We start from the raw sequence: 18,085 nt of genomic DNA, 5'->3' as shown, positions 1-18,085 counted from the left end.
CGCACTCTGAATCAAATAAATAAGGATTACTCCTTTATTGGCATAAACTTCTAACCAAATAAATAAGGGTTATTCCTCAATAGCGAGTGTGAAGGATCTTAATATATTTGGCTGGTTGATATATGAGTTGGAATTTTAATACCCCTCAAAATATCTGTACTCACACTCTTAACCAAACAAATAAGGATTATTCCTTTAATGGTAAAAACAGTGAGTGTGTAGGATCCCAATATAGTAAAATCTCTGAATATTATAGCCGAGATTATAGACAGAGTGGATATTGAGCAACAATATTTAAAGATACTGTGAAATGTAATAATCCTTAATTGGAGAGTAATTGATATTTATTTGTACCCACCTATTTTCGCAGCCTCCATATTATGGAAATGACCCTATGAGGTATTTTGGATGAGTGGATGGATAATTTTGTGTCAGTATATTGTGGAAAATGATATACCAAAGGAGCGGATTCCAATACATTATAAAATAAATCAGTCTTTGATATAATTTCAATACAAGCCAAATGACCGAATGGTGGAAACAATTCGATAATTATACAGTGGTAATAGTGTCATACATTAATAATCACACGTGGACACGCTTTATATTATTCTATTCACATTCTTTATTTTCTTCACATATTTGTTTATGTTTGTGATTTTAACTGTTATGTTTCACTGCAGTTTGGGATAACACGATATATCCTATTTTAATTGTACAGTATTACATTAAAGGTTATATTTTATGATAAATCAGTCCTTCTCAAGTGCGTCAACAATACAGGTTTCTCTTTTCTTTTTCTCCTCCAAACGTTAGCATGATAGGAAAGGCTCTGCCTCACCTGCCTCACCCCACTGCACGTCACTGGCCCACCTCCTGCTCTGAGGATCAGGTTCCAGACTGCACTTGAATGATACATTATCATACCCTCCAACTGCACCTTTTTAGCAGGTACAGTACCTTTTTTTTATGGTCTGTACCGATTTTTGGCTCTCCAAACTTCCATTGACAGTATAAGAAAAGGGCGTGGCCCTTTACCCGTGACCACGCCCCCTTTTCTAATTTGTACCGATTTTTAGGTGTAAAATGTTGGAGGGTATGCATTATACATATGTTACCTTATACTGGACTATGGTGTATTTTCTACAGTGCATTGCCGTTATTAATCTGGGACATTATCATGCATGCAGCAGCTGAATTTACTGTATATATTTATGAAGGGGCCCAGACCATGCACTCTCTAATGGTTAGTCAAACCAGTGAGGTGGCAGGCCACACCCTCTCTTCAGACTGGCCACACCTCTAAACATGGCCCCCTACCACCGCATTCCCTCGGTGGGCCCTACATGCCCCAGTGTGACACTGCTGCACAGGACTAGGGTGTATTCTCTACAGTGCATTGCTGCTACTAATCGGGGACTGTATCATGCATACACTACTAACTCATTTTATAACGCTGGCCGGGTCTGTAGCAGGGACTGCCCTTCTGCATCACAAACCAGGGACTGTACTACACTACGTGATTCATCGTGGCCTGCAGCCACTATTCACGCCTTTGCAAAGAGTTACGTCCTCTTGACCATCGCACGCCATTTGGCCATGCAATATTTAACCACTAACACAATTATGATTGCAGGCCTGTTGCATAAAGGGGGTCATTCCGAGTTGATCGCTCGCTATCAACTTTTTGCAGCGCAGCGATCATCTCAACCACGGCTAAACTGCACATGCGTATGCACTGCAATGCGCAGGCACGTTGTACGAGTACAAGCGGTTTGTTGCTGAGCGATGGCTTTAACAAAGAATCCATTCGCACAGCCAAACGCACAGCGATTGACAGGAAGAGGGCGTTTATGGGTGTCAACTGACCGGTTTCAGGGAGTGGTTGAAAAAACGCAGGCGTGTCCAGGCGTTTGCATAGCGGGTGTCTGACGTCAAATCCGGACCAGACACGCTGAAATGATCGCAAGGGCTGAGTAAATCTAGAGCTACTTAAAAACTGCACACAATTTTTTCGGCCCGGTCGGCAGCACGCGCATTCGCACACATGCAAAGTGAAAATGCACTCCCCCATAGGCGGCGACTATTTGATCGCAAGCCAGCAAAAAGTTGCTAGCGAGCGATCAACTCGGAATGACCCCCAAAATACTAAGATTTCATGCACAACGGGCGTGCAGGGGTTTAGGGGGCGTAGCCCCTTACGATGGTGTGAAGAGTGCCCGTAGGGCGCGATGAATCACCTAGTTTATAGTAATAGTTACTTTTATTACAGAATAGAACTTTTATAACTGGGACAAGTTCTTGGTTTATGTGCACCAAACCTTGTGTACAGTTTTTCCGAGTGTGCAAGGGCAGATTTGCATTTCCAGAGTTACCTGCAGGGAATCCTAGATGACCATGCCTTATGCAATTTCAAACCCCATTTGTGTGGGCATGCAGTGATTCCATTCTGCCAGTGTTGTGAGCTTCCAGCAGCAGTGATGGGGAAAATGGTGATGAATGTCAGTATGACATCTAATGCTAGCCATATATCAGATCAACTTTCCTCCAGCCATCCAAATGACCAACCGTCCAACTTGTCAGTCCATCTAAAACGCTGCCCAACACACCTAACCAACTTTTTTATGAGCCCAGCCAACCATCCAACTTTTTCAGCAGACCCGCCAACTTCTCCCCAACTTGTGATGTCACAGAAGTAGGCGGACAGTAAGTGCCTACTTCTGCATGTTTTGAATGAAAAAAATAATAATAATATACATACACACATTGGTGGTTCTACCTCCTCCTCACAGACAGTGCAAGAAATTGTAATTTCTAATTTTGAACTTTGGTCACAGCAGATGAAACCAACCAATATATTAACCTAGTCCTACCACTGTAGGGAAGATGTATCAATTCTTGGAGATTCCTATAGCACCTCATAGAGTAAGCTGTATACCCAGCCCGACATTGCTGCAGATGGGACCCTGAATTCAGCAAGTGCATACACACTTGCTGATGCCGTGTCCGATGGTGGTAGCCACGTGACATACTGCAGAATACAGCATGTCATCGCTAGCTGCAGCAGGGCCGATGAGGGGAAGGGGGGGTGGCGATGGGTCTCGCTAGTGACCCGCAGGGGCACGCAAATCATGATGCTGCCGGAGGGGATCCACCGTCGCTGATCTGGGGCTGACAGGTGCAGCCCGGCAGTGATGGTCACAAGAATGGTTGACAGAAGTAGGCGGATACTGCCAGTCAGTGTCAGTCTACTTATCGTTCAGTTGGGGGCAAGGGCGTAGCTACCATAGGTGCAGGTAGTGCAGCTGTTATGGGGCCCACACCTGAGAGGGGCCCACCTTCCCTGTCAAAGTTACATGTGTGGCACAGTATACATTTTTTCACCATTGGCAGATACATAGGGGCACTTACAAACTTCTACCTTGGGGGCTACAATATATCTCGTTATGCCCCTGAACCTGCTCATTGTAATGTGGTATAAAATGAACTGGAGGGCATTATACTGTTACATAATTGAAACTAAAGCACTGTAATGTGGCACAATATAAAGTGGAGGCACTGTAGTGTGGCATAATATGAACTGTATCATAATGTAAATTAGGGGTACTGTGTTGCGCAATGTTTACTGGCAGCCCTACAATGTGACATAATGTGAATTAGAGCACTACTGTGGTTCATAAAATATACTAGGGCACTACTATGGGGCATAACATTAACTAAGGCACTACTATGGTTCAGAAAATGAACTAGGATACTATTATGAGGCAAAAAAAGAAAAATTGCTGTGGAGAGGTGTCTCTCTTGAAGCATTGCTACAGGCGCCCTTCAAAATGTTGCTATTGGGCACAGTTCCCTCTACACTAGAACTATTAGTTGGGGAAAATCAAACTTAAACTTGTGTGTGGGAGCTGATTATCGTTTGCTCCCATACACTGCCAGATTATCATTCCAACCAGTCAAAAAACTTGGCTGGTTGAAACGATATCGTTCTGGTCTATGGCTAGCATTAGAATGGATGACCTGCAGTGCACAAAAGTCTATTTGTGACAATAAAGCAGCTCAGCCTCTCCAGGTTAGAATCAAATCAGGGCCCTTAACTGGTCATACATCAGACCAACTTTCCTCCAACTATCCAACTGACCAACCATCCAACTAAAACAGGGCCACACACAGCTAACTAACTTTTTCATCAGACCAGCCAACCTGCCAACTTTTTCAAGGGTGTAGTTTAATAGATCTACAGTAAAAAGAAGATAGGTCGACCCCAAATAGTCAACATGCAAAAGGTCGACATAGAATAAAAAAGGTCGACAATAAAAAAGGTCAACAGGTATAAAACTCGACATAAAAATTGTCAACACAATTTTTTTGTGTCATTTTGACATTTTATCTGAGCCAAATTAGTGTAAACGAGTACGCTCTTCAGGCTTCGGGCAAGGTGCCTCATTCTGCTACTGCTGCGCTCGGCACAGGTTACTATTTCCTATCATAGGCCACATGGATGGTAAATGATGAAAAAGTAAAAAACAAAAACTTGTGTCGACCATATGTGTGTCAACCTTTTGAACCTGTCAACCTTAAGCACTGTCTGCCTTTTTGGGGTTCACGTATTTACAGTTTATCTTTTTACTGTAGATCAACCGGATACTTTTTTTTGTACATCAGCCAACTTCTCACTAACCTGTGATGTCACAGAAGTAGGGGGACAAAGAAAAAACTTTTGTATGTCTAGTCATTATTTTGAAAATGTTAAAATGTACACTTTGGACGGGATGGTGGTCGGGATCCCGGCGGTCAGAATATCGACGCAGTGATCCCGGATGCCAGAATGCTGGCATGGGGCCGAGGGCTATTCCCACTCTTGGGTGTCCACGACACCCACAGAGTGGGAATACAACCTGTGGAGAGCGCAATGAGCCACCGAGCCCGCTGCGGGGTGAGTACAGTGAGTCCACAAGTGGACTATATTGCGCTCCCCCCTGTCGGCATTCTGGGGGCCGGGATCCCGGCGTCAGCATGCTGACCGTCGGGATCCCGACTGCCTGGGATCCCAAACCCAACCCCTTTGGACTAACCTGCTGCTGTCTCTCCCTCCTGCCACCAGCACACAGCTATCTGTGTCAGGAGCAGCATCTCTCCAGAATGTCGCCCCCTGCCAGCACCACCACTCCAGGTGGTGCCCAGGCTAAGATGCAGTGAAGCAGTAGCAGCTGCGGTCAGTGTCGGACTAGGGCATGAGGGGCCCACCGGGGGAATGCAGTGGTAGAGGCCCATGTTTAGGGGTGTGGCCAGTCTGCAGAATGGGTGTGACCTGCCACCTTATTGGTTTGACTAACCATTAGAGAGTGCAACGTCTGGGCCCCATCATAAATATATACAGAAAATTCAGCTGCTGTATGCATGATAATGTACCAGATTAATAACGGCAATGCACTGTATAGAAAATACACCATAGTCCAGTATAAGGTAACATATGTATAATGTATAATTCAAGTGCACAGTCTAGAACCTGAAACTTAGAGGTGGAGGTGTGGGCCCAGGCAGTGGGGCCCACCGGTGGTTTTTCCTGTACCCCTGTGTGCCAGTCCAAGCCTGGCTGCGGTACCAGCTCTCCGAGAGGCTGTCCTATGTGGAGGATTGGTGACTGTCATAAAAGTAGGCGGACACTGCTGGCTACTGTACACATTCTTATTGTTCAGTTGGGGATAAAGTTTCCCCTACACTAGAACGATTAGTTGCAAACGTGTGATTTTTCCAGCTAGTTGGAACGACTGTTTTTTGCCTTTTTTGGCGTGTGGGAGCAAACAGCTGATTATAGTTTGCTCTCACACACTGGTTGTGTATCATTCCAAACAGCCAACTGGTTGGAACAAAAATGTTCTGGTGTATGGCCAGCTTATGAGACAGGCTAATGTGCCATTATGTTGCCAGTATCCTGGCAGTGCACATGTTAATGATGTGTGCTGCAGGGACACTAAGCAATTATTGGTAATATTAGATTTGCAAGCACTACATATTGTTAAACAATTACTAAGCATGTTACATGTTTCTAGGGTATTGCCTGGCATATTACATAGATCATTCAGGATATACATTTATTCTTCTCGAAAGTCTTGCAATGCAAGCTGACTTACATCTTCATGTTGATGACCCTTGTCAGTATGATGAAGTTGTAGTAGCTGCTGTAGAATGTCTCCGTGGGGCCATTGTCCATGTAGTCGGGGTACATTAATTTCTTTGCCAATATGCATCGTGGACTTTCTGTGCTCTGGCTTCATTGTTGATGGATGTTCTGTGTATTCCTGAGGTGCTCTATCTGAGGAGCTATTTACAGTGTCACTATGGAAATGAAATCGGATTAATGTTCTTCTTACTTTGTTAAATCCATTTATTTGAGCCCATAGGGGGCATAGGATTCATTACACTGGGTATAGGCTGGTTAGGGAGCGAGGCAGGCACCAAGAAGAGTTACTTTCTTCTTCTCAGCACAGCATGCCTCAGCTTCCCTGTCCCCTATATCCCACCCCCAATCCAAGGCCCACCAGTTTTACTTAGCAAGCCCGGGCAGAAGCGGGAAAAGAGGAGACAGGAAAACCACATCACCATTAGAGATACACTCACAGGATGACCGGCCACACACCACCACATATAGGAAGAAGTTCCCACAGGAAGAAGGAGCAGAAACCTCCGCAGGGGACATAACCTTCGCCATTAAAGCAGTTCAGCGAATGGGTGATGAAGCATCTGTGGGAGTCTGAACAGTGATCATCCAGAGGCCCGCCCATAGGCCTGCGGAGAGTCCACAGAACAACAACGAGGATACCACCGGAGTCACAACAGAAAGGCCTGAAGGACCATGCCCAGGTGATCCCAGAATCTAGAAACCACAAGAAGTCCAAGCCAGTGCAAGGAATCGGCCTGTCTGAAAGAAACAGTAGCAAGGGGACAAAGGTCCACCAGGGGAGCCAACACAGCTGCCCTGTGTCCTACGGTCAAAAGGAGCCGAGTGGAGGGCCCGAGGTACCTAGGACATGCCCCTCAGAGTAACTGGGCTTATCAATAGAAGTTGAACAGGAAGACAGGCCTGAGAAGGATCAGATGACTGACAATTGATCCTGCTGACTGTGAAAAAACGGACTGACAGAGCCAAGACCCTTCTTCTAGAAAAGGAAGGATCACCAAGCGCTCTAAAAAATATCAGGCCGGAGCAGTCTCCCAGGCTCTGTGGAAAATCCTGACTGTAGGACGGAGGTCACCAGAGCCATCCCTTAAGAAAATAGGAATTTAATACCTACCGGTAATTCCTTTTCTCGTAGTCCATAGGATGGTCTTAGTACCATTGGGTATAGATGGGGTCCATTGGAGCCTGGCACTTAAAACATTCTTCAGAGCATGCTGGCTCCTCCCCTGTATGCCCCTCCTGCAGACTCAGTCTAGGAAAACTATGCCCGAGGAGACGGACATACTTTGGGCCTAATTCAGACCTAAATTTAGCACATCTACGATCAGCTTCCCTGACATGTGGGGGGACGCCCAGCACAGGGTTAGTCCGCCCCGCATGTCAGGCCCTACCCCGCCACACAAGTACGAAAGCATCGCTCCTGCGCACTAGCAAGGAGCTACTCGTTGCTGTCTGGGACGCAGTGGCTGTGTGTGACATCATGCAGCTGCCACGGCCCGCCCCCACATGGTCTGGGCACGTCTGCCCTGCCCAGATTGCACCCATAAAACGCCAGCCAAATGCTGCAGGCCCGCCCCCTCCCACCCAGCAACTGCCTCTGCCTGTCAATCAGGCAGAGGCGAAAACAGGGCTGAGACGGCCGTCAGCTGTCTGGCATGCGCAGGCGCATGCGCAGTACAGACCTGTTTGGCTGCTGTGCGAAGACACACAGCAGCGATCAGGTCTGAATTAGGCCCTTTGAGAGAAGGAAAATAGACACAAAAAGTGATGAGAACCGAACCAGCACACAACACAACAAGAGGATAGCCATGGTAACCACAACTTGAAACAAGGGACAGCAAAAGCAGACCCAACCAAGAAATACAAGAACAAGGTTGCAGGAAATTAAATGAAGCACAGAGGCTGGCGCTCAGTATCCCCTACGGACTACGAGAAAAGATTTTAATACCTACCGGTAATTTCCTATTTTCTCTAATGTCCTAGGGGATACTGGGATGGTCTTAGTACAATGGGGGAAGTTTCAAAGGTCCCAGACCGGGTGGGAGAGTGCTTAGACCCCGGAAAAACCGAGTGACCAAACTGAAGGTCCTCTTTAGCCAAGGTATCAAACTTGTAAAACTTTACAAACATGTTCGAACCAGACCAAGTAGCTGCTCGGCACAACTGTACAGCAGAGACACCCCGGGCAGCCGCCCATGAAGAACCCGCTGACCATGTGGAGTGGGCCTGAACAGATCTCGGCAGCAGCAAGGATGCCAAAGAGTAAGCCTGTTGGATGCTTTGAAGCAGGACATCCAATTCTGGCAGCGTCATAGAGAACAAAAAGCAAGTCAGATTTCCTGTGACGAGCCGTTCTCTTGACATAAATCTTCAAAGCCCGAACCACGTCAAGGGACTTTGGCGTAACTGACGTGTCAGACACCACGGGAACCACTATCGGCTGATTGATGTGAAACGCAGACACCGCCTTAGGCAAAAACTGTGGGCGAGTCATGAGCTCCGCCCTATCTTCGTGGAACACCAGATAAGGGCTCTTACAGGATAAGGCCTCCAATTCCTAAACACGCCTTGCAGAGGCCAAGGCCAACAACATGACAGTCTTCCAAGTCAAATACTTCATGTCCACCCTATGTAATGGTTCAAACCAATCCAATTGGATCAAGGTTAGGACCAAAAGGGAGGTTGAATATGAAGGACACCCTTCAAAAATGCCTGGACCTCTGGGATCACAGCCAACTGCCTTTGGAAGAAGATAGACAAGGCCTAGACTTGAACTTTAACGGAGCCCCATATCCAAACCTGCCTGGAGGAAGAGTAAGAACCGGCCAAGATGAAAATCTACAGAATACTGTCGACCCTCACACCAAGAAACATATTTCTTCCATATGCGGTAGTAATGTTTCGATGTTACCACCTTCCTGGCCTGGACCATAGTCGAGATAACCTTGGCTGGAAGCCTTTTCCTGGCTAAAATCTCACTTTCAACCTCCATGCCATCAAACGAAGCCGCGGTAAGTCTGGATAGATGAATGGCCCATGCTGAAGAAGATCTTCTTGAAACGCTAGAGGCCAGGGATACTCGAGGGACATGGCCAGGAGATCTGCATACCAAGCCCTGCGAGGCCAATCCGGGGCAATATGAATTGCCTGAACGCTTTCCCGTTTTAGTCTTTTGAGAACTCTAGGAATAATAGGAAGTGGAGGGAACAGATAGATGAAGTGGTAAACCCACGGCGCTGCCAGAGCATCCACCGCTGCAGCATGTGGATCCCTTGTCCTGGAGCAGTAGCAATACAGCTTCTTGTTGAGGCGAGAAGCCATCATGTCGATCAGTGGGCAGCCCCACCGTTGAACCAACATTTGAAACACCTGCGGGTGAAGGCCCCATTCCCCCAAGTGCAGATCGCATCTGCTGAGAAAGTCTGCTTCCCAGTTGTCTACTCCCGGAATGAATGTGGCCAACATGGCCTTGGTGTTGTGTTACACCCAGAGGAGTATCCTGGACACTTCCAGCCCTGCTTTTTGTTCCTCTCTGTCGGTTTATGTACGCCACTGCTGTGGCGTTGTCCGACTGGACCTGTATGGCCTGATGTTGAAGGAAGTAAGAGGCTTGCAGAAGGGCATTGTAAATTGCCCAGAGTTCCAGAATGTTTATTGGAAGAGAAGCCTCTTGGGGAGACCACCTTCCCTAAAACCTGAGTTTCTTGCGTCACAGCCTCCCAATCGCGGAGGCTTGCATCCGTTGTCAACAGAATCCATGACTGAATTCCAAACAGTCGGCCCTCCACTAGGTGAGAGATCTGCAACCACCATCGAAGATAGATCCTTGCCTTTGGGGAAAGGGATAACCTCTGGTGACCATGACCACTTGTCCAGCAAGCCTAGCTGGAACGGATGGGTATGGAATCTTCCGTACTGAATAGCCTCGTAGGAGGCCACCATCTTGCCTAGTAGGTAGATGCAATGATGCACCGAGATCTTGTTTGGTTTCAGAACGGAGTGGACCATAGACTGTATTGTCAAGGCTTTGTCCATAGGCAGGAACACCTTCTGAGATACTGTGTCCAGTATCATCCCCAGGAACTGAAGTCTCTGCGAAGGCTCCAGGTGTGATTTTTGTAGATTGGGAAATCCACCCATGACCTGTGAAAAGTACATAGTCAGGTTGATGCTTTCCAACAACTGAGCCCTGGACACAGCTTTTATGAGGAGATCATCCAAGTACGAGACAATGTTCAACTCCAACACGCGGAGTTGCACTATCACCTCCACCATAACCTTTGTGAACACTCTCGGTGCCATGGGGAGACCAAAAGGCAAGGCCCGAATCTGGAAGTGGCTGACCTGCAGCGCAAATCTGATGTAAGCCTGATGAGGCGGCCAGATCGGGATGTGAAGTTACGCATACTTGATATCCAGGGATACCAGGAACTCTCCTTCCTCTAGGCCAGAGACAACTGCTCTCAGAGATTCCATTTTGAACTTGAACACCTGTAGGTACGGGTACAGAGATTTGAGGTTCAAGATCGGTCGTACCGAACCATCCAGCTTCAGTTCCACAAAAAGGCTTGAATAAAACCCTTTGTTTTGAAGTAGAGGAGGGACTGGGACAATAACTTGCGTTAACAGCAGTTTTTGTATTGCGTCTTGCATGGTAACTCTTGCCACATTTGAAACTGGTAAGCCCGACTTGAAGAACCTGTAATTAGGGAGTTTCTGAAACTCCAACCGGTATCCTTGTGAGATTAGGTCTCTCACCCAAGGATCCCGGCAAGACTCCGCCCAAACCTGTTGGAAATATTGAATCGAGCACCCACCTGAAAGTCCCCCTGCAGCTGGGGCCAACCGTCATGCGGAGGGCTTCGTTGAGGAAGAACCTGAATTCTGCTCCAGTGATCCAGCAGCCGCTGGTCTGCGAGATTTACCTCGATTTCCTCTAGCTGCATTTGAGGCACCCCTGGCTCTGGCCTCTGAATCGGACCACACGAAAGGACTGTAGAGAGGGGCCGGGGTAAACCCGTCTAGCTGAAGGAGCCGCAGACAGCAGATAGGTGGACTTACCAGCCATTGCTTGTGAAATCCACTTGTTTAGTTCCTCACCAAACAGAGCCTCCCCTGTGAAGGGAAGATTCTCCACACCCGTCTTGGACTCAGTATCTGTTGTCCACTGTCGCAGTCATAGTGCCCTGCGAGCCGACACAGCCATAGCTGTGGCACGTGAATTGATTAGGCCAATCTCTTTGATTGCCTCACTCATGAAGTTAGCAGAATCCTGAATATGTTGTAGGAGCAGTTCATCTTGAGGCATAGTGTCAAATCCCTCTATCACATTACCAGACCATTTAACAATGGCCCTAGAGATCCATCCATAAGCAATGGTGGGTTTTTGTGCGACTCCCACTGCAGTGTAAATAGATTTGAGTGTAGTCTCAATCTTACGATCAGCAGGGTCTTTTAAGGAGATAGCACCAGGTACAGGCAGTACAATTTTACGTGACAGCCTGGACACTGAGGTATCCACAGCTTGAGGATTCTCCCACACCTTCCTATCCTCAGGGAGGAAAAGGAAGGAGGATAGCAACCGCTTAGGGGTTTGAAATATCTTGTCAGGATTAACCCACGTCTCTTTAAAAAGGGTGTTTAATTCCTTAGAGACAGGAAAGGTGGCAGTAGACTTTTGTTTTATATTAAAAACAATTCCTCATCAGGTTTTGCCTCTTTATCAGGGATGTTCAGGACCTCTCTAATAGAATAGATAAGCGCTTCCACACCCTGAGACAGAGTACTGTCTCCTTTATCAACCTCTACTTCCCCTTCCTCCAAATCTCGCATCTCAGCATCAGAGTCAGACTGGAGCACATGGGGCAGTGTGCGTTTCTGAGAAACCAGCATAGGGGGATGAGAGGCAGGTCTGAAATCAGACGTCTGAACCAGGAAATCATCCATAATTTTTTTAAACATTTGTCTTTCCTGCCTGGCAGCAGCCAGTTCAGATAATATGTTAGACATCATCCCTTAAACTGAATCCAGCCATTCTGGTCCCTGTGTACTGCTTCCCTGTGAAGGGAGACTGCACTGAGTACACAACAGGGATAACCCTGGGGTGGGGGAAAACTTTGTGCTACAGGACTGACATATAACTGTCTTGCCAGACATGTTTATACAGCAGAACACACACACAGGAGCAGTGAAATATACACAGTAACCCAGCTTACAACCTGGATGGAGAGACACAGAGAGGGAGATAAACCAGCACACTCCTGCCTCAATCAGCTAAAGCAGTGCTTTGCCGGGCAGAAAAATAGAGCCTTAGATAAGGTAACTAGTTTTTACAGACAATATATTGCTCCCCCCTTCTATAAACCCCTCATGTACCAGTTTAAGATGTTTTTGATTGTCCTTGGAAGAGCAGCTCATCCCGGAATGCAGACTGTAGTGTGTGTCAGCATCCGGAGTCTTACCGGTACGCTGGGGCCGCGGGGCTGGCTTCCTTGGCGATGTGCGGGCAGCGGCGGAGGTGGGCTGCTGCGCCGGATCCGTGGGAAGCAGTAGCGGCGGTCCGCTCGTAACTGCGGGACGCCGCTACAGCGGGTCGCTCTTGCTGAGCCATTGCTAGGAGACCAGGGGCAGTAAGCAATGGGCTTTACAAAAAGGTCTGCATTACTGGGCGCTGCCATGTTGGAGACCAAGTTTTAAGCATAGTTCCTGATTCCTGTTTCTTCCAGCCAATCCAGGGGAAGCTCTCCCTTTAAAAGGGGGCTGGTTTAGGACAGGGACGCCAGTGGTTCAAGTTACAACCCTGTTGTAGGTGCTTTAGCCTGTGCTCCCAGGATTCTTGCTGTATTCTGGTTCCTCCTGATCCTGCTTGGTCAGTTCTCTGTTGCTGCTGCAGCCCTGCCGTTTCTAGCCTGCTACTGCCTGTGGAAACGCTCCTGGAAAACCCGGTCCAGTAAGACTCTTTGGGCAGATTATTATCTTCAGCCTCGTTTTCCAAACCACAGTTCACAGTCCTTGTCTCCAGCCACGTCTGCAACCACCATCCACAGTTCCACAGTTCATCATCTACAGTCTCGTCTTTCAATCACAATCCACAGTTCTTCGCCTCCAGCCACATCTTTAACCACTATCCACAGTTCCGCAGCTCATTAATCACAACCTCGTCTTTCAAGCCACAACCCGCAGTTCTTTATCCGCAATTACGTTCCTTAACCATCGTGCTCCAGCCTAGGTTCTCTACCTCAACCCTGTACATAAATACTTTCCATTGACTCTCAAACCCCGCCTACGTTCTTCATTGCTCCGTGTCCCATGCGAAGGAACTATATCCAGCCCCCTCATCTCGTTCATTCACAGCCTGCCACCTCCTCGGGCAAATCTCAGCTGCCGGATCCTCAAACTTTGCTAGACGTGACAGTGTGATGCAGCAGGAAATGGCGCCTCTGAGCCGCTGATACTACTCTCAGGGGAAAGCCCCACCCTGATAATGGCGCGTGGTCCCTGTACATTATTATACTGGCAACTCTCTTTAAGTTACAGAAAATGGGGTTAAAACCCCTTTGCTGTGTCAGCGCCAGTGTGGGTATATGCTGCCAAGTGAACCAGGGACCCGCTAGGTCCCACGATGCAGGCAGACTGGTGCCAGCCAGTGCTGCCTGAAAATAACAAACTAAAAAAACTTTGAAGAAAACTCTCTGGAGCTCCAGAGAATTCACCCGGCTCTTTGGGCACATTTTTCTAAACTGAGTCTGTAGGAGGGGTATAGCAAACTCTGAAGAATTTTTAAAGTGCCAGGCTGGAATGGACCTCAGCTATACCCCATGGTACTAAGACCATCCCAGTATCCCCTAGGATGTTAAAGAAAAGAGACGGTTTTGACCAGGATGCCGACCAAGGCCCTGAGAACTGAGGAGGCCGATCCAAAGCCAATTGAACATCCTGTCCTCTATCCGCTTGGACCCGTGGATGCTTCCAGAGGGATGACTACTGTGTGAGATATGAACAGGGGAGAAACTTATGTAAGTCATTGATGCAATTACCAGAAAGGGTGCAGGATCACAGCATGGGAACCAGAACTCGGCACCCAGAGGACCTGCAAGACCGAATCATGTCTATTCCTGAAAAGTCCAGCAGTTGAAACCCCTCAGTGTGTGGATCCTCAAGAAGAGAGACTGAGCCAAGCGCTCAGCAAAGAGTCTATGGCTCCCAGCCCTGGATGGGGAACTGGCGAACCGGAGGTGTCCTGTGTCCGTTATACCTGTGACTATAGGCAGAGCCGGCCATAGGCATAGGCAAACTAGGCAATTGCCTAGGGCATTTGATATGCCTAGGGGCATCAGCAGCTTCTGCTGATTAAAATGATATGCGGCATGCCTATATTCTGTGTGTAGCATTTCTTATGCAGATACAGCCACAGTCTCACACAATATATAGGCATGCTGCATATCATTTTAATCAGCAGAATCTGATTGTGCATCCTAGCCACATAGCAATGCAAATAAGATGCATTTTCATAAAAAAAAAAAAAGGTGCCGATGTTAGCACTGAGGCTGGATTTATGAGGACACATCTGTATACAAGCAGAGGCAGAGGTCACAGTGTTAGTGGCAGTGTGAGTGCTGTGTGCATGTGAGTGGGTTGGTTGTGCAGTAGTGTTCAGAATATGTGTAAGGGGCATTATGTGTGTCATGTAAAAATGTATTAATAATGTGCAACATATGTGTAAGGGGCATTATGTGTGTCATGTAAAAATGTATTAATAATGTGCAACATATGTGTAATGGGCACTATGGGGTAAATTTACTAACATTCGTAATTTTCGGAAAAAGGTCAAAGTTCAATCACGAATGACATCGAAAGTGTAAAACTGCAACTTTTTGAATTGATTACGACTAATTTACTAAGCTGTCGTATTCGGGTTTTTCTTTTGTTCCGATGTCGATGTCATTCGTGTTTTTTTTTCTATTTTTACGGCAGTGATTAGCAAAACACTGCCGACTTTTTAAAAATGAATCTCGGCCGGATCTGTGTGATCCGTGCTGGGGTTCATTTTTTTTTTTTTTTTAAATTAAACAGTGTAAAATTAATAAAAAAATTGCGTGGGGTCCCCCCTCCTAAGCATAACCAGCCTCGGGCTCTTTGAGCCGATCCTGGTTGCAGAAATATGGGGGGAAAAATGACAGGGGTTCCCCCATATTTAAGCAACCAGCACCGGGCTCTGCGCCTGGTCCTGGTTCCAAAAATACGGGGGACAAAAAGAGTAGGGGTCCCCCGTATTTTTAAAACCAGCACCGGGCTCCACTAGCTGGACAGATAATGCCACAGCCGGGGTCACTTTTATATAGTGCCCTGCGGCCGTGGCATCAAAAATCCAACTAGTCACCCCTGGCCGGGGTACCCTGGGGGAGTGGGGACCCCTTCAATCAAGGGGTCCCCCCCCCCCCCAGCCACCCAAGGGCCAGGGGTGAAGCCCAAGGCTGTCCCCCCCCATCCAATGGGCTGCGGATGGGGGGGCTGATAGCCTTTGTTGTAAATGAAAAGATATTGGCCCTCATTCCGAGTTGTTCGCTCGCAAGGCGATTTTAGCAGAGTTACACACGCTAAGCCGCCGCCTACTGGGAGTGAATCTTAGCTTCTTAAAATTGCGAACGATGTATTCGCAATATTGCGATTACAAACTACTTAGCAGTTTCTGAGTAGCTTCAACCTTACTCGGCATCTGCGATCAGTTCAGTGCTTGTCGTTCCTGGTTTGACGTCACAAACACACCCAGCGTTCGGCCAGACACTCCTCCGTTTCTCCAGCCACTCCCGCGTTTTTTCCGGAAACGGTAGCGTTTTTATCCACACGCCCATAAAACGCAGTGTTTCCGCCCAGTAACACCCATTTCCTGTCAATCACACTACGATCGCCGGAGCGAAGAAAAAGCCGTGAGTAAAAATACTATCTTCATAGCAAAATTACTTGGCGCAGTCGCAGTGCGAACATTGCGCATGCGTACTAAGCAGAAAAACGCTGCGATGCGAAGAAAAATACCGAGCGAACGACTCGGAATGAGGGCCATTGTTTTTAGTAGCAGTACTACAAGTCCCAGCAAGCCTCCCTCGCATGCTGGTACTTGGAGAACCACAAGTACCAGCATGCGGCGGAAAAACGGGCCCGCTGGTACCTGTAGTACTATTACTAAAAAAATACCCAAATAAACACAAGACACACACACCTTGAAAGTAAAGATTTATTACATACATGCACACAAACATACATACATACTTACCTTATGTTCACACGCAGGTCGGTCCTCTTGTCCAGTAGAATCCATGGGGTACCTGTAGAAAAAATTATACTCACAAAATCCAGTGTAGATCGGTCCTCTTCAAATCCATTTGTAATCCAGGTACTTGATTAAAATAAAAAAACGGACAAACGAGCCACGCACTGAAAGGGGCCCCATGTTTTCACATGGGACTCCTTTCCCCGAATGCCAGAAACCCACTCTGACTTCTGTCTAAGTGGGTTTCCTCAGCCAATCAGGGAGCGCCACGTTGTAGCACTCTCCTGATCGGCTGTGTGCTCCTGTACTGAGTGACAGGCGGCACACGGCAGTGTTACAATGTAGCGCCTATGCGCTCCATTGTAACCAATGGTGGGAACTTTCTGCTCAGCGGTGACGTCACTTTAGGTCAACCGCAGGGCAGAAAGTTCCCACCATTGGTTACAATGGAGCGCATAGGCGCTACATTGTAACACTGCCGTGTGCCGCCTGTCACTCAGTACAGGAGCACACAGCCGATCAGGAGAGTGCTACAACGTAGCGCTCCCTGATTGGCTGAAGAAACCCACTTAGACAGAAGTCAGAGTGGGTTTCTGGCATTCGGGGAAAGGAGTCCCATGTGAAAACATGGGGACCCTTTCAGTTCGTGGCTCGGGTATCCGTTTTGTTATTTTATTCAAGTACGTGGATTACACATGGATGCGACGAGGAGCCTGGGACCCTGGATCTGGTGAGTGTAATTTATTCAACAGGTACCCCTTGGATTCTACTGGAGAAGAAGACCGACCTGCGTGTGAACATAAGGTAAGTATGTATGTATGTTTGTGTGCATGTATGTAATAAATCTTTACTTTCAAGGTGTGTGTGTCTTGTGTTTATTTGGGTATTTTTTTAGTAATAGTACTACAGGTACCAGCGGGCCCGTTTTTCCGCCGCATGCTGGTACTTGTGGTTCTCCAAGTACCAGCATGCGGGGGAGGCTTGCTGGGACTTGTAGTACTGCTACTAAAAACAATATCTTTTCATTTACAACAAAGGCTATCAGCCCCCCCATCCGCAGCCCATTGGATGGGGGGGGGACAGCCTCGGGCTTCACCCCTGGCCCTTGGGTGGCTGGGGGGGGGACCCCTTGATTGAAGGGGTCCCCACTCCCCCAGGGTACCCCGGCCAGGGGTGACTAGTTGGATTTTTGATGCCACGGCCGCAGGGCACTATATAAAAGTGACCCCCGGCTGTGGCATTATCTGTCCAGCTAGTGGAGACCGGTGCTGGTTTTAAAAATACGGGGGACCCCTACTCTTTTTGTCCCCCGTATTTTTGGAACCAGGACCAGGCGCAGAGCCCGATGCTGGTTGCTTAAATATGGGGGAACCCCTGTCAATTTTTTTCCCATATTTCTGCAACCAGGATCGGCTCAAAGAGCCCGAGGCTGGTTATGCTTAGGAGGGGGGACCCCACGCAATTTTTTTTGAAAAAATCATCACTTTCCCACCTTTTCCCACTGATATACATGCACGGATCTCATGGATCCGTGCATGCCTATCCAATCACGAATAAAAAAAGCAGGTCTGTTTTTTTTTAAGCACTTTTTTACGAGTTGTAATTTTTCACGGCAGTGTTTTGTTTTTTTTGCTTTG

The 18,085-nt window shown here is 47.6% G+C and overlaps 1 protein-coding gene across 7 annotated transcripts in view; it reads right to left on the bottom strand.

Annotated features, from left to right (window-relative positions):
* SLC39A5 (solute carrier family 39 member 5) overlaps positions 1–18,085 on the bottom strand; it is a 126,249-nt gene that overhangs the window by 71,936 nt on the left and 36,228 nt on the right. For all 7 annotated transcript variants that reach the window (XM_063952646.1, XM_063952645.1, XM_063952647.1 and 4 more), the window contains exon 4: positions 6,135–6,339. In XM_063952646.1, coding sequence (XP_063808716.1) covers positions 6,135–6,339 — 205 coding nt within the window. The remainder of the gene's footprint in view (positions 1–6,134; positions 6,340–18,085) is intronic.

This window comes from Pseudophryne corroboree, chromosome 2, assembly GCF_028390025.1.
Source record: "Pseudophryne corroboree isolate aPseCor3 chromosome 2, aPseCor3.hap2, whole genome shotgun sequence".
Taxonomy (NCBI): domain Eukaryota; kingdom Metazoa; phylum Chordata; class Amphibia; order Anura; family Myobatrachidae; genus Pseudophryne; species Pseudophryne corroboree.
This window is presented reverse-complemented; position numbering and strand designations above follow the sequence as displayed.